The sequence below is a fragment of the Elephantulus edwardii genome, unplaced genomic scaffold (assembly GCF_000299155.1).
Source record: "Elephantulus edwardii isolate Elephantulus edwardi_28Jun2011 unplaced genomic scaffold, EleEdw1.0 scaffold00102, whole genome shotgun sequence".
In the NCBI taxonomy this organism is placed as follows: Eukaryota; Metazoa; Chordata; class Mammalia; order Macroscelidea; family Macroscelididae; genus Elephantulus; species Elephantulus edwardii.
In genome coordinates, this window is record NW_006399852.1 from 10,005,743 (window position 1) to 10,029,661 (window position 23,919).

Here is a 23,919-nt window from a genome sequence, read left to right on the forward strand (position 1 = left end):
GCGGAGCGGAGAGGGGGCGTGGGCACCGCCACCGGAGCGGGCCGGGGGCGTGTCCTGGAGCCGAGCGGCTGCGCCTTCTGCCGCCGAAGCTGCGGCCCCCCCGCCGCTCACTGGCTCCCGGCGCTCGGGTCCGTCCGGAAAGCGCTCCCCGGTGCAGCGCCTTCCGGGCCCCGCGGAAACGCTGACTCGCGGCTGTCGCGTTCCGCTGCCCGGGGCCCTCCGCAGTCTCTGATCCAGGGCAGCATGGAGGCGAAGGCGGCGTCCTCGATGGCTAATGGCGCGGCGTGCTCGGTGTCGGCGGAGGAGATCGAGAAGTGGATGGAGGCAGCGATGAACATGGTGAGTGGCCTGGGAGGTGGGAACCTTCTCGCTGCTGGCGGGGACGTGCCGGGTGCTCTCTCTCTTGTCCCGGCCACAACGATGGCGCTGAAATGCTTAAGTGAACAGCTGAGTTTACTGCCGTGAAAGTTGTTTTAATCTCTTCTCACCAAAGCTGTTGGGGAAAGGAGGAAGGAAAGGAACATAATTTGTTTCACTAATGCAGAGGATGCACCAAACTTAGCCTTGCCTCTTTTTGTTCTGGACTCAAACGCTTAAATCTTCCTTCATATTATTTTGAAATGTTTCTTTCCCCCCTTTTGTCATCATCTTAACATATCTAATGGAAGGAAAGAAGCTGGCATAGGAAAGATGTTCCTGGTAGAGAATGGTATAACAAACAAGACTCCGTAAAACTGTGTACTTCCCATTCATTCATTCAACTTCTCATTGCAACTTTGTTCTCTTACTTTCTTAAGGAGTCAAGAGTCAGAAAGACTGAGATAAAGTTTTTGTATAATCTGATTTGTGTATGCCATTGGAAAGGTCTTGCTATCTACATTGAAGAATGAAGTTCCTGATACTCTAGGAGCACAGTTCTACTCTGATTGCGCATGTGCTTGTGGTGACTTAAGAGTATATACTGAAGGTCATCTGCGTATGCATTTTTGGGAAAAGTTTAAGATTAGACCAGCATCACCTGGTAAAGCTGATTCTGCTTCATAGTTACCCTGTAGGACTGAGGAGAATTGCTCCTTAGGGTTTCTTAGCTTGGAGTCCCAGCGGCAGCAGATTGCCAGGTATTTTCTTCCCTGAAATTGAAAGTAAAATTTGAACCACTGACTTTTCTGAGTGTTTAATAAGTTTTGAACCACTGATCTCTCTGATTACTTGGTATATATTGTAAGGAGCTGTGCTGGTGCAATAGCTGAACACACAGCTGCCACTCCAGAAGTTAGAATCTACCAGTTGCTCTGCAGGAGGAAAAAGGTGGCTGCCTGCTTCCATGAAGATGACAGTCTTGGGTACCCTTGGGTTCCACCCTGTCCTATAGGGTAGCTATGAGACCAGAAATCACAGCAAATCAGAGGTAACAAGCTAATCTCTGATTAATTTAGACACTATGGATAATTGACTATACCAGGGACTGCCAAAGGAACAAATAAATTTGTCTTGGACACAGTGCAGCAGGGTGTTCTGTAGAGGGAAAGATAGTGAGACTTTCTCTAACATACTTTGGACATGTTAGTAGGAGAGGTTAGTCCACATCATAGTGGAAAATTGGGGGAGGGGGTCTGTGAAGGAGAGGAAGACCCTCAAAGAGATGGATTGACAGAGATTAATTGATTGCAAGTATGATGCAGGATGGGAAGAAGTTTTATCCTGTTGTGCATAAAGTTGTTCTGAGTTGGAGTCAACTTGATGACACTTAATTGATGAAGAATTTTATGTCCACTATAACATGTAATAGGAAGGGTACCAGAATTCTCATAGCTTCAGTACAGAATCCACATATATATGGCCAGTGCAAAGAACTAGAATGTTATGTTGTTGTTTTTCATTGCCTTCGAGTTGAGCACGAATCATAACGACCCTATGAACAAAAGGCTTGAAGCCCCTCTACAACAAACGACATTTGTCAAAGTACATAGAGTTTCTGGAGGCATGTTACTTAGGAAGTGATGCTACTCCTGCTTCCAAACCTGTCATAGTATGTTATGTGTCATTTAGTTGTCTGTGATGTGTAGTGACCCTATGTACAGCAGCTCTGAACCTTTCCTGTCTTGAGTCTCACTAATTCTGAAATACTAACCCCCATTGCCTCAGTTATTGTATCAACCCATCTCATCTCCTTCTCCTCACTGTCCATCCACCCTTCTGAGCATGATGTCCTTCTCTAAGGACTGATCTCTCCTGGCTGCATGCCCAAAATAAGTGAGGTGAAGCTTCAAAATCCTAGCCTCCAAAGAGAGACTTCGTTTCACCCACTCAAAAACAAACCTATTTGTTTTCTTTACAGCCCATGGTATGTGCAAGACTCTTCTCCAGCACCACAACTTGAAGTCATCTATTCTTCTTCTGTCATCCTTAATCATTGTCCAACTCTCTGAAGCATAACAAGTAATTGAAAAGACCATGGCCTGGATTAGGCACACCTTTGTATCTAGACTGACATCATTGATTTTCAGTACTCTGGAGAGGTACATGACAACAGATTTTCCAAATGCAATTAGTCTTTTTATTTCCTGACTGCTGGTATTAAGAGTATTGCTTGTGGATCTGAGCAAGCTGTAATTGCTAACAACCTCTATCTCTTTTCCTCTAATATGGTGCTGCCACTTGGCCCAGTGGTGAGAATCTTTGTCTTGATGTTGAGTTTCAATCCATATTAAAGATTACAGTCCATGACCTTTTGCAGCAAGTGCTTCAGGTCTTCCTCAGTCTCAGCAAGCAGGGTTGTGTCATCTGCATATTGTAGGTTGTTAATGACTCTTCCTCCAATCCTGATGCCACACTCCTCCTCATAAAGCCCTGCTTCCCGAATGATCTGTTCTGCATACAGATTGACAAGGAGTGGGACAGGATGCATCCGGATGCACTCCTTTCTTGATTTTGAACCACGCAGTGTTCTCTTGCTCTGTTTTGAGGACTGCTGCTTGGTCCAAGTATAGGTTTCGTATAAGCACGATCAAGTGTTCTGAGATTCCCATTATTCTAAAGGTTAGCCATAATTTATTGTGATCCACACAGTCAAATGCCTTCGTGTAGTCAATGAAACACAAATAGACATTCTTCTGGTACTCTCTGCTCTCTGCCAAGATCCACTTGACATTGGCAATAATGTACTTAGTGCTCTTCTAAAGAAGAATACCTCTTCTAAACCCATCCTGTATTTCTGGTAGTTCTCTGTCAATGTACTGTTCAAGTCTTTTCTGGATAATCTTCAGCTGGATTTTGCTAGTGACAATGGATGTTAGTGACATTGTTCGATAATTTCCACACTCTGTCGGGGCACCCTTTTTTTTGGAATGGGAATAAATATGTGTCTCTTCTAGACAGTTGAACAAGTAGTTGGCCTCCAGATTTCTTGGCACAACTTGGTGAGCACATGCAGGGCAGCATCTGTTTGCTGAAATACATCAAATGATATTCCATCAATTCGTGGGGCTTTATTTTATGCCAACTCCTTCCGAGCAGCCTGCACTCCCTCCTTCATCATCAATGCCTCTTGCTCATATGTTGTTTCTTGAAATTCTTCCGTGTCAGCCAATTCTTTTTGGTATAATGACTCTGTATACACCTTCCATCTGCTCTTCATGCTTTTTGACTCATTTAATATTCTGCCCATAGATAGCATCCTTAAGCATTGCAATTCGTGGCTTAAATTTAGTTCTTTCAGTTTAAGAAATGCTGAGTGAGTTCAGCCATTTTGCCTTACACATGTCATTGTAATATTTTGACTTGTCTTCCCGAGTGGCCCTTTGAAATACTTTAATCAGCTCTTTAACTTCTTGAGCTCTTCCCTTTGCTTTGGCTTCTAGGAACTCTAGTGCAATATTCAGAGTCTCTTCTGACATCCATTTTGGTCTTTTCTTCTTCTTCCTTTTTCTTCATGAACGATATTCTTGCTATCTTCCTACAGCTTATCTAGTCTTTGTTCATTAGTGTTCAAGGCCTCAAACCTATTCCTGAGTTGGTTTTTAAATTATGAGGAATAGACTCAAAGTAAAATTTTTATTCCTGTGGATATGATTTAACCTTCTTTAGTTTTAATTTAAACTTGCATATGAGCAGTTGATAGTCTCTTCCACAATCAGCATCTGGCTATATTAAATAATTAGTCTATATTTAAAATAATATTACACTGGGGCATTAAACAAGTTCCCAAGATCTAATTTTGCCTCTGATAAAACCAGGTATGTGAGCCAAATCATTCAGTTACTCAGTCTTCTGCATGTTTAAAATGAAGGGATTATAACAGAAAATTCTTACTTTGGTCTACTTAGACTGTATTTCCCCCCCAAAAGGGAAATCATTTTTAGAAAGCTTGGAATCTATTTGTTTTCCTTTTTAAAAAATTTTACATTGGTTTGCATACAAAATTTATATACATTGTATTTCATTTATATACATTGTGTGTGACACATCCCTTCATTTACATTGTGTTTGGTATGATCATTCTCATACACTGTTCTATAAAATGAATCCTCATTGACTTGTGCCCATCATTACCTGTCTTTTTGGTCCTCAGTGGATCTTTCCTATCCCTTCACCTGCTCCCTTTACTCACCAAACTCTGACCCCATGATTAAACCCCTTCCCACCCTCAGTCCCCCTGCTTCGTCCCCTTACCCCCCTGAACTTTCATATACATCTTACTAGTTATCCTTCTATTTTTACAATAATGGTCACATGCAATATTTGTCCTTAGGTGATTAAGTTAGTTCATTCAGCATAATAAAATCCAGTTTTCAAAAATGTCATTTTAAAGGGGAACTCTGGTGGCCTAGTGGTAAGGAGCTGCAACTACAATCCCAGAGGCGCATGGTTCGAATCCACCAGATACTCTGCCGGGAAGGACAGACAATCTCCTCCTGTACCAGTCAGATCTGATTTGATGGTACACTCACACAAAAATGATAATAAAAAAAAATTTTTTAAAATGTCTTTTTAAGTTATAATGGCTGAACAGTACACAACCTGTATTAGTCAGAGTTCACCAGAGAAACAAAGTAACATAAATACCAAAACTGTTGCAATCAAGTTGGTGCTGACTCATAACAACTCCAGAAGACAGAGTGGAACTGTCCTGCCCCTTGTCACTAAAGCTGTAATTCTGTATGGAAGCTGATGGCCACATTTTTCACCTTTGGGCCTGCTGGTGGTGTGAACCACCAAGGTTTTGTTTCATAATCAGGCTCTTCAAGCATCTACTACCTATACTTCAATATGTTCATTATCGTTGTGATATTAAATAATAGTTCCACTTAACTCATCTCAATGCCATTGAGTCAGAACTGCCTCAGAGCTGACCTTCCATTGAATTTCCATAGGCAGTAAATTGCACAGCAGGACACTGTCCATCTTTGTATTTTTGAGTAGGTGGTGGATTCAAACTGCCCTTCTTTCGGTTGGTAGTGAAATTCTCTGTACTAATCAATGAAAGCTTTTTAATAATGGTTAGGGTTATCCCTCTCTCAATAGTGTACGGTGTGTGTATGTGTGTGTGTGTGTGTGTGTGTGAGAGAGAGAGAGAGAGAGAGAGTAAAGAGCATTAGAAACATTATTGCCAATGGCATTAGAAACATTATTGCCAATGTTACATGAATCTTGGCCAGAAAGCAAAAGGTAGCAGAGGAAGGTCTGTGTTTTATTTACTATGCAAAAGCATTTGACTGTGTGGGTCACAAGAACTTGTGGCTAATCTTGGGGAGAATGAGAATCTTAGAACACTTGACTATGCTTATGTGAAACCCATGCTCAAACCAGGAAGCAGTCCTGGTTAATTAGACAGAGCTTGGAAATACTGCATGGCTCAAAATCATGAAAGGAATGTGTCTAGAGATGCATCCTATCTCCATACCTTTACAATCTCTATGCAGAACTGACCATTCAGGAAGCTGGGCTATAAAGAGGAATGTGGCATCAGAATTGGAGGAAAACTCATCTTTCCTGAAACTAAGAAGGACCTGAAGCACCTGCTGAAGAAAGTGTAGGACTATAGTCTTCAATATGGATTGAAGCTCAACATCAAGAAGGCAAAGATTCTCACCACTGGGTCAACTGGCAGCACCATGATAGATGGAGAAGAGATTGAGATTGTTAACAGTTACAGCTTGCTCTGCTCCACAGTCAACACTCTTAGTACCAGCAGTCAGGAAATCAGAAAGTGAATTGCAATGGGAAAAATCTGTGGTCAGGGACCTCTCCAGAGTACTGAAAAGCAGCAATGCCAGTCTAGAGACTAAAGTGTGCCTGATCCAGGCCATGGCCACAATTGCTTGCTATTCATCAGAGAGCTGGACAATGCCTAGAGACGACAGAAGAATCATTGATACCTTCGAGTTGGGTACTGGAGGAGTGTGTGGAACATATCACAGACCACCAAGAAAACAAACAGTTCTATCCTGGAGAGGGGGAAACCAAGTTTCTTCTTGGAGGCTTGAGTTTTGAAGCTCTATCTCACATATTTGGAGACCTTGCCAGGAGGTACCAGTCCTTAGAAAAGGACATCATGCTTGGAAGGGTAGAGAGACAGCACAGGAGAGGAAGACCATCGATGAGATGAATTGACATGGTAACTAGGATAATGGAGGTTGGCTCAGGATAGGGCAGGGTTGTTCAGAGCTATTAAAGGGTCGTTATGAGTTGCAGGCAACTCAGTGGCACATAACAACAACATCATGCTTGTGTATGAAATATTCTTGCAGATGACACAACCCTCACTCAGTAGAAGAATGAGCAGTCCGTGATTTGCACTCTCCAAGAACTCATTTGGGGGGGTGTCAGCTAGGAGTCTGGTCTAACTCAGTGACAGTGAGTTTGAGACGTTTTCATAGTCTTTACCAAGGAAGGTCTTTCCGTTGGAGCCCTGGGTAGATTCAAACCAGGAATGTTTCCATTACCAGCCAAACTGTGAACCCATTTGTAGACAACCTAATTGTATCAATTAAATTATCACAAGATAGTTATCTTGCACAAGCACAGACATGATGTTTAAATGTACATTTTTAAAGCACTTTATCAATAACCTGGCACTTGAAAAAAACCCCCAACCAAACCCTAAATGATTCATCTCACACCCTAAAACCTGAAACTGTATGCTATATCCACTATTTTTGTTGTTAGGTGTCGTCCAGTCAACTACGACTCATAGCACCCACATGAAACAGATCTGAACCTTGCCGTATCCTTTGCCATCCTCCAGATTTCTGATATGCTCGAGCGCATTATTACCATCACTGTCAGTCCATCTCATTGAGGGTCTTCCTCTTTTTGCTGACCCTCCCATCTTTCCAAGCATGATGTCCCTTTCCAAGGAGTAGCTTCTCCTAGCAACCTGTTCAAACTAAGAGAGACAAAGTTTCACCATCTTTTCCTTTAAGGACCACTGTGGCTGCACTTTTTCTAAGACTTAACTGTTTTCCTTTTGACAGTCCATTGGGTAGTCAGCACTCTTCTCCAGTATCCCAGCTCAAAGGCATCAATTTTTCTTCTGTCATGCTTATTCACTGTCTAGGTCTCAGATGGTTACTAAGTGATTGAAAAGACCATGGGCTGAATCAGGCACACCTTGGTCTTCAAATTGACATTATTGCTCTTGTTGTTGTTGGTATAAAGAGTGTGTGTGTGTGTGTGTGTGTGTGTGTGTGTGTGTGTGTGTGTATTGGCCAAGACGAATGAATGAGCCAGGGACACAGAGAGAGTAAAGGCAGGGGGCATACGGCTCCAAGACTTCAGCCTCGAGCTTAGAGTCTCTTGTCTTTATTGAAAATTGCCAGGAGATAAGTCACAGAGAAAGTTCTTTACTGACAAAGCTATGTTTTTCTCTGCTGACATTCTTTTGCTATCTCAGGAACAACAAAACCACAAGGACAAACTGGGAGGCAGCGGGCAACACACCTGGGTCTGCCAGGAATGTCTGTCTCCTGTGATCTGTCTCAGGACGAACACTGCCTTGTTCCTTGTAATCTGTCACAAGAGGGATTCCAGCTTGTTTTGTGCCTCCTTCAGTCCCTGATTCAGCATTTGGTTTAATACTTGGTTTAACACTTGGCTTTTTACATATTCATTCAGTTGATTCTACCTCAGTGACTCTCCATTGGGTTTTTGAGACTGAGACTGTATTATAATGAGAGGAGATTGCCCGTCTCTGTGCAGAGCTGCTGTTGTATTGTGAGGCTTTCGGATTATCAGCACACCCCCTACACACTATGCCACCAGAGCCGTCATGTATGTATGTGTATATATGTATGGCATTTGACTTTGTAAGTCATAACAGGTTATAGCTAACATTAAGAAGAACGGGAATCCCAGAACATTTAATAGTGCTCGTGCAAAACCTACACCTAGACCAGGAGGTTGTTATGCAAACAGAGCAAAGGAACGCTACGTGGTTTAGGGTTGTAACCTTACTTTATAGCTATTCAATCTGTACACTGAGCAAATGTGGTGTCAGACTCAGAGGAAGACTCATCAGTAACCTTCAGTATGCAGATGATACAACCTTGCTGAAAAATGAGGAAGACTTACAACCTTTGCCGAGAAAAATTAAACATGGTAGCTGTCAATATGGATTGCATCTCAACATCAAGAAAACAGAATTTCTCAACACTTGACCAATAGGTGACATCTTGATAGATGGAAAAAAGATTAAAACTGTCATTGACTTCATCTTACTTAGATGCACAATAAATACACTTGGTACCAGCCATTGGGGGACTAGGAGACATGATGCACTTGGAAAGTCTCTAGTCAGATGTCTCTCCAAATTAATGAGCTATGATGTTTGAGGACTAACTTGCACCTGATTGAGACCACAGTCTTTTCAGTCATTTGCTATGCATCTGAGAGCAGTATAGTGAATAAGGATGACAGAAGGACAGTTGATGCCTTTGAGTTGTGGTGTTGGAGGAGAGAACTGAATATCCCATGGACTGCCAAAAGAAAAAACAGATATGTCTTGAGAAAAGTGCAGCCAGTGTGTTCCTTGGAGGCAAAGATGGTAAAGCTTCATCTCACATACGTTGGACATGTTGCTAGGAGAGCCTATTCTTTGGAGAGGGGCAGCATGCTTGGAAAGGTGGAAGGATAGCAAAGGAGAGGAAGACCCTCAGGTGGGTTGACAGAGTGACTGTATCAATGGGCTTGAGTGTGTCAGAGATTGTGAGGTTGGCACAGGATAGAAAAGGGTTCAGACTTATTGTTTATAGGGTTGCTATGAGTTGTACTTGACTCAATAGCACTTAATGATTTTATATATATGTACATATATATATATGCATACACATATACATACACATATATATATGTGTGTGTGTGTATATATAGTTGTTGTTAAATAACTTGGAGTTGTAGGCGACTCATAGTGACCCTGTGAACAAAAGTCCTTGACATGTGTGACTTTCATCCTTTCTCCAAGTTCATAGGGTTTCTGGAGGCAAGCGGTTTACGGGAGTGGATGCCACTCCTGCTTCCAAGCTTGTTTTAATCAGGGAGCTCCACCAAACACTGTCCACCATGGGTAACATTTGACACATCAGTGTCACAGTGTTCAACTTCACTGCAACCACAAGTTACCTCTGTATGGCAAGTGAACACACCAGGGCTATACGACCTAGAAGAATGTTTGACCAAAACCAATTAAAAACAGGCCTGAGGGCCACGGATTAGAGTGATCCACCTTTGGCTTGGTAGCATCACTTTCTGTCCACTAGGTCGTATGGACCCCCGGTGGCCTAGTGCTGAGAAGCTGCTCAGCAATTCCAAAGTCGTGCTGTTTGATTCTACCAGGTGCTCTGTGGGAAAAGGATGGGCATTTTCCTCCCATGTGGTTAACTGCCTCTGAAAACAGCTGGAAAGTCAGCTATGGGTCTGTTCCAGCTTGATGATATGCAATAGCAACATATATATGAATTGCTGCTTCTGCTGTTATGCGCTTTGAGTCAGAGTTGACTCATTGCCAGCCCTCTAGTAAGTTACCAAATGATGTAAATTGCATGGGAAGATGATTGTCTAACTTTTCCCTGTGGAGCAGCTGATGGATTTGAACCCCCTGCCTTTGGGTTGGCAGCACAATTCCTTACCCATAGGCCACCAGACATTCCTAGAAGAAAAAAAAAATAGAAAATTATGTATAAAAAATGTGTATGTATTTATTCTTGTAACAGACCATTGTCAGATAGGATATTTAACATGAAATAAGTAGAAGGCAGAATATTTGATATACAGTTAGACTTAGTGGTTAGATAGGTCCATGTTCAAACCCTGGAGTGACTACTAACTAGTAAAATGACAAGTTTTTTAACTGTTCCGCCTCAACTTCCTCTTCAGTAAAATGGAAATATAATACCTATTTCATCAGACTGACTAGATTAAAAGAGATACTTGGAAGCTGCTATTTTCATCAAAAGGACCCAGTGACAAACATCAAGTTAGTTCCAACTCTAGAGCACATCCATTGGGTATCAAAGGTTCTACAGCTTAAACAGAGGAGACTACCTGTCATTTTCCTGCAGAGACCGATGGATTTGAACTGGCATTCCTTAGTATATGTTAGCTGTACAACAGGCTATTCATCATACGTCCAGAACTCCTTAAAACTGGAGAACAACACACAGAAACAATTTGTTAACATAGTAAACAAATTTTTTGAATGTTTTAAAAATAATTTTGAAGAACTTCATCAATATGTTTATAGTAAAAATGTAAATAGCTGACTAAAGGTATAGGGTTAAAAAATGAAACCATAAAAGAATCATAAATAAATTTACTAAGCCATAAATAAATAATAGTATTTATATAATCTTGCAAAGGAATGATGTAATGCACTGCCAAAGTCTGCAGTTAGGGACCTCTCCTAATTATTGAGGAGTAATGATGTCAGTTTAGGTATGTCTAATTCAGGCCATGGGCTTTCTGATTACTTGCTATGTATCTGAGAGCTGAACAATGAGTAAGGATGACAGAAGAAGAATTGGTGCCTTTGAGCTGTGGTGTTGGAGAAGATGCTAAACATCCCATGGACTGCCAAAAGAACAAACAAGTATGTCTTGGAGAGGGTGCAGCCAGAGTGCTCTTTGGAGGCAAGAATGATGAGGCTTCACCTTACTACAATGGGCATGTTGCTGGAGGGGCTATTCCTTGTAGAGGGACATGATGTTCAGAAAGGTAGAGGGTTGGCGAAAGAGAGGAAGACCCTTATCCAGGTGGGTTGACATGGTGACTGCTGCAGTGTTCTCTAGTGTGTAAGGAAGTGTGAAGATGGCACAGGATAGGGACAGAGTTCAGGTCTGTTGTTCATAGGGTCGCTATGGGTTGTACTCAACTCAAAGACACCTAACAAAAACAACAACAAAAAAGGACTATTTATAATATCAAAGGTTGAAAAAGATAGCATAACTAGTTTTTAAATGTGTAGACAGTAAAAATGTCTGCATGTTAAAAATGAGAAGATACAAAGTAACAAAATAAATGTTGGAAAATAACTGCAACACACTTGCAGTCTTCAGGTTACAAACCTCTGATTTCTAATAACTGTGTGTGGTTATTAACCAGTCCCATTACATTAAACATTCAAGGTCCATACAATGTTTCATAATAGCAAATAGGCTCTATGTTTAAAAACATTGTTATTGTTTATTATGTTAAATAGGTTTTAGTGTATCTGGGAATATTTCCTCAATGTTTTTATGCATAGATAGGTATTTTAAGTACTTACCAAACATATGAGTATTTATATACTAAAGCAAAGATATAAATAATTGGTATTAGAGACAAATCATATCTAACTGTTTCAGTTTGCATGCAAATTAGATTTAAAATGTTTAGGAAGTAACTATAACCCGGAGACTGTCTGAACATAAAAGGTATAGCTCTGATGACCTTAATAAATGAAGAATTTTTTTTAAAGTTATCAGAATGGAGGAATGTTGTTGTTGTTGTTGTTGTTGTTAAGTGCTGGCGAGTCACAGATGACTCATAGCAACCTTATGAAGGAGAGTCCTCAATGCTTTTCATCCTCTCTCCAGGTTCATAGGGTTTCCGGAGGCAAGCTATTCTGGAAGTGGATGCCACTCCTGAATGGAGAAATAGATTTAAAAAAAAAACACCCCAAAAACCAACCCATGCCACATACACACAATGGAGTACTATGCAACACTGAAAAACCATAAAAATTGTTTTTAAATGCCATATAACCTAGATACATATAGAGAATATTATACTAAGTCATCTAAGTGAGTCAGAAAGGACAGTTTTTGTCTTTTTGTCCATTACCAAAAGTTAAAGAGTTATACACGGGAAGAATCATTGTTGGATGGTTATCAGAGTTGGAGAGGAAGGACAAAACCAGTAAAAATTGGTAAATAAATAATAGATACCTATTAAGACAAGTGTGGGGAAAGGCACTGCATAATACAGGGATGATCAATACAGTCCTAACTAAAGAAAGGAGAGACATAGGGGAGTATAGAAGGAATAATGGAAATCAGAATTACAGGGAGGAAAGGGGCAATTAAACTATGGATATTGAAATTAATGGTACAGAACAAAATGTGTATAAATGTAAAATGTGTAAAAATTCAGTTGCTTCGTAAATATTCATTCAAACCACAATAAAAATGCTTTAAAAACAAAACTACAAAAAAAGCAAATATAATCTTAAGAAAAAACTGTTTCTGTCTTAGGTATTTAGTGTTGCTAGAACTGAAATACCACAAATGAGTGGCTTTAACAGGAATTGCTGCTTTCATAATTTGACTCCCTAACTCGCTCACTGCCACTGAGTTGGAACTGTAGCTGGTCCTCCAGTGGGTTTTCAGAGGCTCTAAATCACAGAGGAGGAGACTGCACATCTTTCTCCCATGAAGCATCTGATGGATTTGAACTACCAGAAAGACATGAGGCACCTTTTGTTAGCACTGCAACTCCATACTGACAACCCCACCAGAGCTCCCTGCAGTTTAAGAAGGTAGAAACCCGAGTTCAGGGTGCCAGCTCTCTAGGCAGGCTTTGTCAATGTTGTATCTGGAGAAAAGTCCTTGTCTCGTCTTCAGAGGGAGCTCTGGTGGCCTAGTTGGTAAAGAGCTGTACTACCAATCTAAAGGGAGACTGTTTGAATCCATCCACTGTTCTGAAGGAGAAAGATAGTCTACCTACCTACCTTCCATGTGATTTATGGCCTCTGAAAACCTGCTGGAGGGTCAGCTGTGAGTAGGTTCGGATTTGATAGCAATTTAAGAAAAAAAAAACACAAAACAACAACACAAAACACCCCAAAACTAAACAAAAGTATATTTGAAGAAAGACAAGCTCAAGTGTTTACACATTTATATTTTATTCATAAGCAGCTCTGGTTGCATTGTGTATTATGTGTTGCACTATTGACTGAAAGATCAGCAGTTCAAAGCCACCAACTGCTCCATGAGAGGAAGATGGAGAAGGTCTGTCAGTAATGATTTACAGCCTTGGAAGCCTAACAGAGGGTTGTTTTGATTTGGAATCACTTTGCCGATGGCAGGGGGTCCTTTTCATGGTGAATTTATTTCTTAACTATCATCTTCTCAAGTACTGAGCATTGTATCTTAGAATTTCCCCTTTGTCTTTCAGGCCAAAGATGCCCTAGAAAATCTTGAAGTTCCTGTTGGCTGCCTCATGGTCTACAACAACGAAATTGTGGGGAAGGGGAGAAATGAAGTCAACCAAACAAAAAATGTATGTTAATTGGATAGTGTAATTAATAGAATACAGCAGCCATGAGACAAGTGGTTTGGACAGGTCCCAGGGGGTGAGAGGATGGGACTGCCTAGTTCAGTAGGTATTCAGTGGTATGGCAGGGGTTTTTAACCTTCTATTTTTTTATTTCTAAATTGTATTTTTTTAAATTTGAAATATTGTTAAGAATGTAATGAAAACATTGTGTTAGAGATAATGTCCCATTTCATAGTGCTTGCTTGAGTGAACCGTAAAAGCATCTTTTGAATTTTTTTAACTCCCATGGGTTTTTTTCCAATTTAACTCACGGCTGTCGAGTCAGAACCGGCTGAGAGCTGACCATCTGGCAGGTGTTTGGAGGCTGTAAATTACAGCGGAGGAGATACAGGCTCATCCCTCTTCTGAGGAGCAGCCAGTGAAACCGCCAGCGTGACGCCTCCGTTGCTTAAAGGGCAGATCCCTCCCCACTACACCACTCAGGTTCCCCTTGGACTTTTAAAAAATTTTATTGTGTCTTGTGTGTGTACCATCAACTCCGATCTGACTGGTACAGGAGGAGATTGCCCCTCCTCCAGCAGAGCATCTGGTGGATCTGAACTGTGTACCTCTGGGATTGCAGTCCCCTTGGATTTTTTATTAGGGGAGTTATTAGAGGGTCAGTATAGAAGAAACAGATCTGTTTCCACTTTAAGGAACTCTAATGTAGAAAAACTTTATAAAACACATCAATTTAATTTGTGATACTTTCTATTTCTTGTTGTTGTTTGCCACTGAGTTGGAACCAAGCCATCGCTGACCTTGTAGTGGATTTACAGAGGCAGTAAATTGCATGGGAGGTGAAATCCCATCCTTCTCCCGTGGATTCGAGCTGCGTGCCTTTGAGATTGCGGCGCAGTTTCTTACCAACTTTGCAATACTTTCTACAGTCCCTTTAAGTACTGTCATCTGCCTAGTAAATACAAAGATGATCTTGTATAACTTTAGAAGGATAAAAGGATTGCAATAAAGAAGCTACTTCTTTATTGGGTAACTCAGCTGAATGAAGCCACATTACCTGGTGTCTCTCTACCTGTGGTGTGGATGCTTTATAAGGCATGCACCTTTTCAGTCACTGTTACCAGCTCGAGGGGTTTAAAGTTTAAGACACTGCTTTCCCTGCCGGTATCACAGCAGTCATAGTGCCACCATCTTTAGTAGTTATGAGAACTGTGAAGTATTCAAGTTTATGATTTTAAAAAGACACTAGATGGATAGTTTATAGCCCTATTGTCACTTACATGGACTTAGATCCTATTGTAGGATCTTGAGTTGTTGGTATTGACCCATTGGGAACTTTTAAATTCAAAATGATGTGTAAAGTAGAAACCCAGATTAACTGAAGTAAATAGTAAACATATTACAACACTTAGTGAGTATGCAAACACTTATTTGGGAATGGAACTCTGGAAGGGTTAGGCAATTTTGTCTTTTAAAATAAATATCGTATTTTCTTGTTAGTATTCTTCTGGATAGGTATGAGATCTTCTCCATGAGAACATTTCATGCCCTGTCAATACCTACCTTAGCCCTTCCATGACTTTAAATTCTTCTATCCCTTTTATTTAACTCAGATTTATTTCAGAGGAAGTTTACCTTGTAAACTGAGGGAAGGACTCTCATCAAGCCTCTTTCAGCTGTCTGCCTTTAACCCATTCCAGCCCAGCCTAAAGGGAGTTCTGATGGCATAACTGCCAGGGGCCTGCGCTGCTGACCCAAAGGCCACACCTTTCTGCTGGCTCAAACACATCAATGGCTCTGTGGGAGACAGGTGGGCATTTACAGCCTTGGAAAACCCGCTAGTGGGTTGTCAGTAAGCTTATTCTGACTCAGTAGCGATGAATTGCTAACCAAGCCTGGATTTTGTGTTTGCAGCTCCCAAGATTCCGAAGTAGGCTCCCAGTCCACGTGAATGGCATTAGGGTTCTAAACTATCCTAGAGTCCAGCTTGTACCTTTAAAAATCACAAAATTGAATACTTCCTTATAGTTCTTATGGCATGCTATCATGGTGATACTCTGATTGTTACGATACTAGGTTTAAGATAATTCAGGTGAGTGGTTCCTGAAAAGTATGAGGCAATTGATTTAGAAATCCTGGATCTGGTTGTCTAAAGCTTCCATATCAGGAACTAGTTTTTGTTTCAAGGTCCCCAATTGGTTCTGGTATGTGGTCAAGTTCAGGATCCTTTTCAGAAGCACCTCTTAGCTCCAAGTCTGTAATTCCATGATGTGCCTGTGAGACCCTTTGCCAGCATCGTGCCCATCTGCCTCTGGCTTCATGGCAGCTGGGGCCTCCTTGGCAGCGTGTCCACGCTTTGCCCCGTGCCACGGGCACCTTACTGTTTGCCCCCCACATTATGTTGTTGAGGATGGAGCCTTTTCATCCCACACAGTGCCTTCCGCATAGCTAGCACCCCCTGTAAGCGTGCTCGCAGATGCTGTTGCCTGCGGTGTAATTATTGCAGTGATATCTGTGACCTGCACTGTTGTTTCAATTAGGGGAAACAAGGTGGAGAAGAGAGCTCAGAGAGGGCACACTGTAGCATTATGCAGCCCTGTGCCTCGTTCTATGCCCATTACCTTATCCAAGGTGTACTATTGCCATTGATGCTGACCCTAGTGATCACATAGGACAGAGGCGAATGGCCGTAGAGTGTTTCCAAGGCTGTGAATTCTCATGGATACAGACTATGGAAGTGAGTATATATTTGTATACACTATTTGATACATGGGGAAACCAAGAGGTTATGTAACCTCCTCAAAGCCACATAATTAGTAATTTCATGGTTGGGATTCAATGTTTGTGTGGTAGATTCCAAGTGCTGTGTGATGTCTCCTGTACATTTTTTTGCCTCTAGTAAAGTACTTGAGTCCAGTACTTCATCTTCTGTCTACAGTTGACCTTTATATAAAGCTCATCCCAAAGAAAATATAAGTGATGACATGCCAGTAAATGAAATAAAGATTTGCTTAGTGCTGGTCAGTGAGAGCCTTGAAAACACATTGGAAACAGGCATACTCTTGAGAAAATGTCAAATTTCCCTTACAGCATTTAGAAACCATAGATCTGTTCCTTTGAGATGCCTTTTCTCTATGACATTTTAATCGGAGGTGCTACTCCTCAGATACTTAAAAAGTCGAGCTTGATGCAGAAGGCATCTCAGATTAGGTGTCCTTTGTTGGTGAGGTTTCAGAACTCAAATGGAGGAATGCATCGCCAGCTGCTAAGAGTGTCCTGAAGACCTCATTTATTCAAGTGCTGGCAAAAATGACGGACACACAAGGTTATGTCCTGGTTGAACTCACTTGTGAACTAGGAGCTAGGAGTCGGAAGAGTATCACAGGGAGCACCTCTCTCTTTGCAGGCTACACGGCACGCGGAGATGGTGGCCATCGATCAGGTCCTCGACTGGTGTCATCGCAGCGGCAGGAGCCCCTCGGAGGTGTTCGGGAACACGGTGCTCTACGTCACGGTGGAACCCTGCATCATGTGTGCGGCCGCCCTGCGTCTCCTCAGTATCCTTAGCTTTCCTGGGCTGATGCCTTGTCCCTTTCCTGCAGACACGGAAGTGGTCGCACCCAACATTTATGAAGCAGTTGTAGAAGCTGTTACTGCCACCAAGTCACTTCTGACTCTTAGCAGCCCGCCTCTGGGTTCCCAAAGCTGTAAATCCGAATGGGGGAGATCGCCTCGTCTTTCTCCTGCAGCATGGCTGTTAGAGTTGAACAGCTTGCCTGTTCAATAAGCCGTCAGATACTTAACCCGTTACACTACCAGGAAGCTTTTAAATTGTAAAACAGCCTCTTTGCTTTTACATCAATCAACAATGTACCTGTTATGTAAGTTAGGGAGTATGGTGGCTTTAGAGTTAAGGAATGGCACTGCCAGTTCAAAGGTTGTTGTTGAGTACAACTCATAGCGGTCCTGTGAACAAAGATGTGAACCCTGTTCTATCCTTTACCATCCTCACACTCCTGACACACAAGAGCCCACTGCAGCAGTCACTGTGTCAGTCCACCTAGCTGAGGGTCTCCCTCTTCTTAGCCAACCCTCCACCCTTCCCAACATCATGTCCTTCCAAGGAATAGCCCCTCCCCGCAATATGCCCAAGACTATGTGAGGTGAAACCTCTTTATTCTTGTCTCCAAAGAGCACTCCGACTGCACCTTCTCCAAAACATATCTGTTGTTCTCATTGCCATTCATGGGATGTTCAGTGCTCTTCTCCAACACCACAGCTCAAAAGTGTTAATTCTTTTTCTGCTATCCTTATTCACTGTTTTCAAAGGTATGATGTTCAAATCCACCAGCTGTCCTGTGGGAGAAAGAGTCTCCTCCCATGTAATTTCCTCCCTCTGAAAACCTCCTGGCGGGTCAACAATGAGTTGGTTCTGACTCGATGGTATCTAACAACAACATCATGTAAGTAGTTGGAGAAAGAAAAGCTTAGCGTTAAACTTAAACTTCTGTGTAAAGAAAAAGAATCCATTAACTTTAAAATGGGCACAGTTCGCAGAAAAGAGCTAAAGAATGTACACTTAAGTTTTGCCTTTGGAAAGCAAAGTGTAGGTAATTTCCAGTTTTTCTCCAATTTTGTTTGAAAAGGAAGTGAAAAGCAAACTTAAATAATTTATGATAAAACGTCAAGCAATTGGAAAATGGATAAAATGGAAGTTCTTTGGCGGCATATCGCGTAGTTATTGTTGTTGTTGTGTGCTGTCGAGTTGGAAGCAACTCAGCTGATCCTGCAGTGGGTTTTTAGAGGCAGTTAATCACATGGGAGGAAACTGCCTATCTTTCTCCTGTGGAGCAGCTGGTGGACTCGAACTGTGTGCCCTTGGGATCACAGCGCAGTTTCTTAACCACTATAGAATGGAACAGGTTAGTCTCTAAAGATCCTTTTTAAAATTTTATTTGAAAATTCAGAAACTCTAAATTTCATACTTGCCCATTTTTCTAAGTACTCATTTTGCTAAATGGGCATGAATAATTTGAACTATAAAAATATTAGAGCGTTTTCAGTATGACAACGTATACAGTCTATATATAAGGGGATGTTTTGAATCCACCAGATGCTCAGCTGGAGAAGGAGGGGCAAACTCCTCCTGTGCCAGATGAACCCAATTTGACGGTACACCAAATTTAAAAAAAAAAGGTAACTAGAATCCTAAATTCATGTACTTTAAATGGTTTGAATTCTACACAGTGGCCAGACTTCTGTTTACAAAACAGCAGTCTGGAAATACTCAATGCCCAGCAGCTCAGAACCAGATTTCCTTGCTCTGGACTTGATTATATACCAGTTGGAGCAGAGTGCCTGCGTGCTGCACGGATGGGTAACCTCTTGCTGCACATTGTCCTGGTCGTAAACGTGACCCATGAACTTGGGAGTTGAACTCCCATTCGTTAACCAGATAGTTCTACACCTGATATCAGCCCATTCTCATCTTCCCTGCTAGGTTGTGGCTTTTATGAGCTAGAGGATGAGATTATAAAATGTCTCATGTTTTTCAAACCCCAACGAGGTTTATGCAGTTAAGAATTATTTAGGAGTTTATCAGTGCTGTTAAATATTTTTTTAAAGCCAAAATTTGCTGAAATTATGCTTTATGCTTGTAAATATTTTGAGCACTTTCATGTCTTAACTCATTGTATGTCCCTGTTATCCTGTGGACTAGATACTCTGTTATTGTGCCCAACTTATAGACGAGGAAATGGACATGTAAGTAAATGGAGAAGCCTTGAGGGTTGATGTTGAAGTCTTCCTACTTTTCCCTGTTCTGTCTCACAGACTGGCTCAGTTTTACTTTTTTTTTTTTTTTAAAAATGGAGGTGAGAACACAGATATGTTCTTTTAGGGGGAAAACCCCAGATATACAACTATTTTTAAAAAGTAAAAATCTTTGGGTTAAATTTTTGCCTCCATTCTGGTTCTAATCATTTGATGATGAAAATTCTAGAAAAAATTATTCGAGAGACTAAATCAGAGCACTAACCTATGAGCATTTCATATCTACATACTCACTTTTCATTCCATTCACACCTGCTGGATGTTAATAACTAAGCATTTACATCTTTTTCTTTTGTGTAATTAGATTTTATCATTTTTAAGAGTAAGACACAACTTTTCTTGTTTTTCACAGTAGGTATGAGCTTTCATTTTCAGGATAGCTGGTGGAAACATTCTGTTTTCTTTTTTTTTTTCCTCTCTTCAAATTCTCTTTACTGAAAACAAGACTATTGCTATTACACACAGTTCTTTATTACTTTTTAAAAAATTTTCACTAATTTACAAAATTCTAATACAAATTGGAACAAATTCTTTCAATTTTCCCCAACCCCGCCTCCATCAAATTGTACAACCCAAAGATTAATCCCCTCTTCCCCCTGTACATCCACATCCCTCTGCTTCCAGCTTCTCCCACCCCTTCTGGACTCTTACTCTACAATAATGGTCTTACACAATATTTTTTGTCACAGTACCTAACTGAACTGCACAGGTCCTTAATTTTTTCTTAGACATTCCTCTGGTTGTATATGGCTGTCAGAATGAACGATTTGGTGGCTGTGGCTCTGTTCTAAATATTGCCTCTGCCAACCTGCCAAATACGGGAAACCCATTTCAGGTAAAGTGGACTACTTATGCTTTTTCTTTATCTTTTCATGGGTTTATAAATAGGGTGTGGTCAGTAGGTACCAAGTGACCATTACAGGATGAGACAGGCCCTTGGGACCTCTGGACAAGTTCGTTCATACCTCAGTGTAAAGGTACAAATGATAACTGCAGTGTATTTGGATAAAAAAAAAAAAAAATCTATAGAAGAATCCCAAGCAAAAGGGGGAACAATGTGGAAAAATTCAAATTCTCATAAAATCCTGAATTTGTAGAGGCACTGTGGCTTGACGAATCCCTGAAACTGTTGCCTTGAGGTAATCTTTAAATCTTTGACAAGAAATATTCACTGAAGTCTTCTTTAGACTACTCAACAATTTAGGTTAATTAGTAAAGAGGAGTGCGCTCTTTTAAATAACTATTTTTTGGGATGGAATTATAACAGCAGCTTGAAGCTTAGAGGTCATTGAGTTTATCTAAGTCGGTGATGAACCATGTGGGAAAAGGAGAGTGAGAATGGTAGTACGAGTTGGAGAATAAAATTAAGGCCAATGAATCACACATTCAGGTACTGGGGTATGGGTGTATATTTTAAATAATAATAATAAAGCAAAACAACAACAGCGCCCTACAAATCAGTTTCCAGATGAGTGTCTAACTCTCTTAATTAACAGAAGCTTTCCTGAAGGAGAACCCTGCTTTCCCAGGGTCCTGAAAATTAGCACCAACATCTTCATGCTTGTTGAAGAAGCAGATGAAGTTCTACTTGTATTGATGGTTTTACTCTATGAGGTAGCATCTTCACACTGACTTGGTTTCATGGGAAGCCTGAGCTCAGTGAGAGTAGCTACTCTTTATAGCAAGCAAACTACTTTTTGCATCAACTAAAGCATTTTGCTTGATTGCCACACAATATTTTTGGTGTCTTGCAATCAATTAGAAGTCCCTAAGTGATGAAAATGGTTAACGTGCCTGGCTGCTAACTGAATGGTGGGAGGTTCAGCTCAGCTCAGAGGCGCCTGGGGAAAGTCCTTGTGATCTAGTCTGAATAATAATCCCCTGAAGACCCCACAGAGCACAGTTGTATGCTGACGTATGTGGGGTGATCTGGAGTTGAATTAATGGCAAATAATTTACTAAACTAGCCTCAGTCAGTTTATTTTTCACTGTTTCTTTGCCCCTAGACTTTTAAATATTGACATCTTCTGCAGATCCAAGAATTCACATTTCCTTAATCTTCTCTCAGAAATTCTACTTCCTTTTTAATCTTGCCACATGGTTTCTATGGTTTATGCTATGAGAATTAGAACTTTCAGTTTCTTATTTGTCGGGCTGAATTTCCTTCAGAAGCTGGCCTTTTTGCAAGCTGGTTAATCCCAAAGCATTATGTTTTTTAAAGAGAAAATTCAAGTCATTCTGTCAAATCAGATCCAACTCATCGTTGACCCTCCAGAGAGTTTTCACGGGGGGGGGGGGGAGACTGTGTATCTTTCTTCCTCAGAGTAGCTGGTCGAGTCAGACCGCCAACCTCTGGGCCCCTGGGCCACCAGAGCTCCCTGGGCCTGGGTAAGAGGGATTGAAAACACAAGAAAGCCGCGTCTGGAGTGGGGCTCCAGTACCCTGTGCTGTGCTCCCAGCTTCATTCTAGTTACCATGGCTTTCCTGACCTGCCTCCTTGAATCTCCATGTGCCATGTCACCCTGCTTACCTCAGCAGGAGTCCACACATCAAGTCCAAGCTTACCTTTAAGGCTGCTTGTATTTTTTTTTTAAAGTTTTCTTTTATTTCATTATTTTGTGTGTGTGTACCAGCAAATCAGATCTGACTGGTACAGGAGGAGATTGCCCCTCCTTCTCCAGCAGAGCATCTGGTAGATTCGAACTGTGTACCTCCGGGATTGCAGTGCAGCTTCTTGCCACTAGACCACCAGAGCTCCCTTGGCTTCTTGTATTTTTACCTCATTTTATCCCTTAATTTCTTTAAACTCCCTAAATAATCCTCCTCCCCTTAGTCAGTGGTTCTCTCATATGAACCCCCACACTTTCTCCCTTTTGCCTGAGATGCTCTCATCAGTCTCTATAATATTTTGTCTATGTTGCACTGGGCTCTAGTGTTTCAGAGATTGTGAGGATGGCACAAGATAGGACAGGTCTCAGATCTGTGGTTCATAAAGTCACTATGAGTTGTACTTGACTTGATGGTACCTAACAACAACAATGGTGAGTGAGAGCGCGCTGGTGGCCTGTCTGATAATTATCTCTGAATTATACACAGGAGGAAACTGAGGCACAGAGTTTAAGCATCTTACTCAAGTCTGCACAGCTAGTGCCTTTATTATTGTTAGGTACTTTCAAGTCAGAATCGACTCATAGCTGATCTTCCAATGGGTTTTCAGAAGCATTAAATCGGGAGGGAGGAGATTGTCCATCCTTCTCCTAGGAACAACATATGGATTAACATTGTATTCTTTTGCCATTAACAACTTGCAATTCCTTACCACAAAGCTACCAGTGGTAGTATAAACGAAAAAAGTCATTGCCATGGAGTTGTAACCAACTCTTAGCTTGACTGCCCACCTCCAAGCCCGTTTTGAGAGGCTGTACATTGAGCAGGAAGAGACTGCTCGTCTTTCTCCCTCAGAGCAGCTGGTAGATTTGAACTGCCTGCTTTTGGGTTGGCAATATCACACCTTTCACATGGAGCCATCAGAGCTCCCACTTAGTGGTATCAGATTGATTAGTTGATTTAAAGTGATGTTTAATGGAGTCTGTATACCTATTATTTTTTTTTAAATTCACTTCCTTACCCATGTTATTAGTATCTGTTATCTGAAACCTGTTTTTGTAATTCTTGGGTCTACATTTGCTGGTTTTGTGGGATCTGTCACACATTTTCATGGACCTATCTTCTCACCTTTTCCATCCCATTAGTGTGTCCCTGGGTATCGGGCAGAGGAAGCAGTGGAAATGTTAAAGGCCTTCTACAAGCAGGAAAACCCAAATGGTGAGTATATTCTGTTACATATTGTGTGAGCCTCTTCAAACAACCCCAGCAAAACAGCCTGACATCAGCTGACTTCTTCATGTTCTCCTTCTCCCCCACCCCCGCTCCCTCCCCCAATTCTTTCACAGCTCCAAAATCAAAAGTTCGGAAAAAGGAGGTGCAGAAGTCTTGAGCTTCCCTGGTGAACACTGGCTGTCCCAGCGCTTGCGTGGGGAAGGTCTTGGACTGAAAGCTGCCGCCGTCCATGAATCACATGTTTATAGACTGTCGTTAATCAGTGGGAAAATGGTCTCTCATCATTTGCTCTGTTGAGGGAACAAATTAGCACTTTTTAAAAGTCTGACAATTGTAAACTACCATTAGCTCTTCCACAAGCTGAAAGAGCATTTTAAGTTGGGGAGTAGGGGTTGGGAAATGAGGGTTTGAGGTTTTAGGGATTAGCAAATCCTGCATACTCTTCCCGCCCAGACAGGATTGTGCCCAGTGCAGGGCCTGTGTGGACTCTGGGACATG

General features: G+C 41.4%; 1 protein-coding gene across 1 annotated transcript; it reads left to right on the top strand.

The window, feature by feature from the left end:
• The first annotated feature begins 243 nt into the window (after nt 1–243).
• Nucleotides 244–23,578, top strand: ADAT2 (adenosine deaminase, tRNA-specific 2). Its single transcript, XM_006891665.1, has 6 exons — nt 244–339; nt 13,648–13,752; nt 17,156–17,306; nt 20,310–20,416; nt 23,334–23,406; nt 23,535–23,578. The coding sequence occupies exons 1-6, from the start codon at nt 244–246 to the stop codon at nt 23,576–23,578; spliced, it is 576 nt and encodes a 191-aa protein (XP_006891727.1).
• Nucleotides 23,579–23,919: the final 341 nt, after the last annotated feature.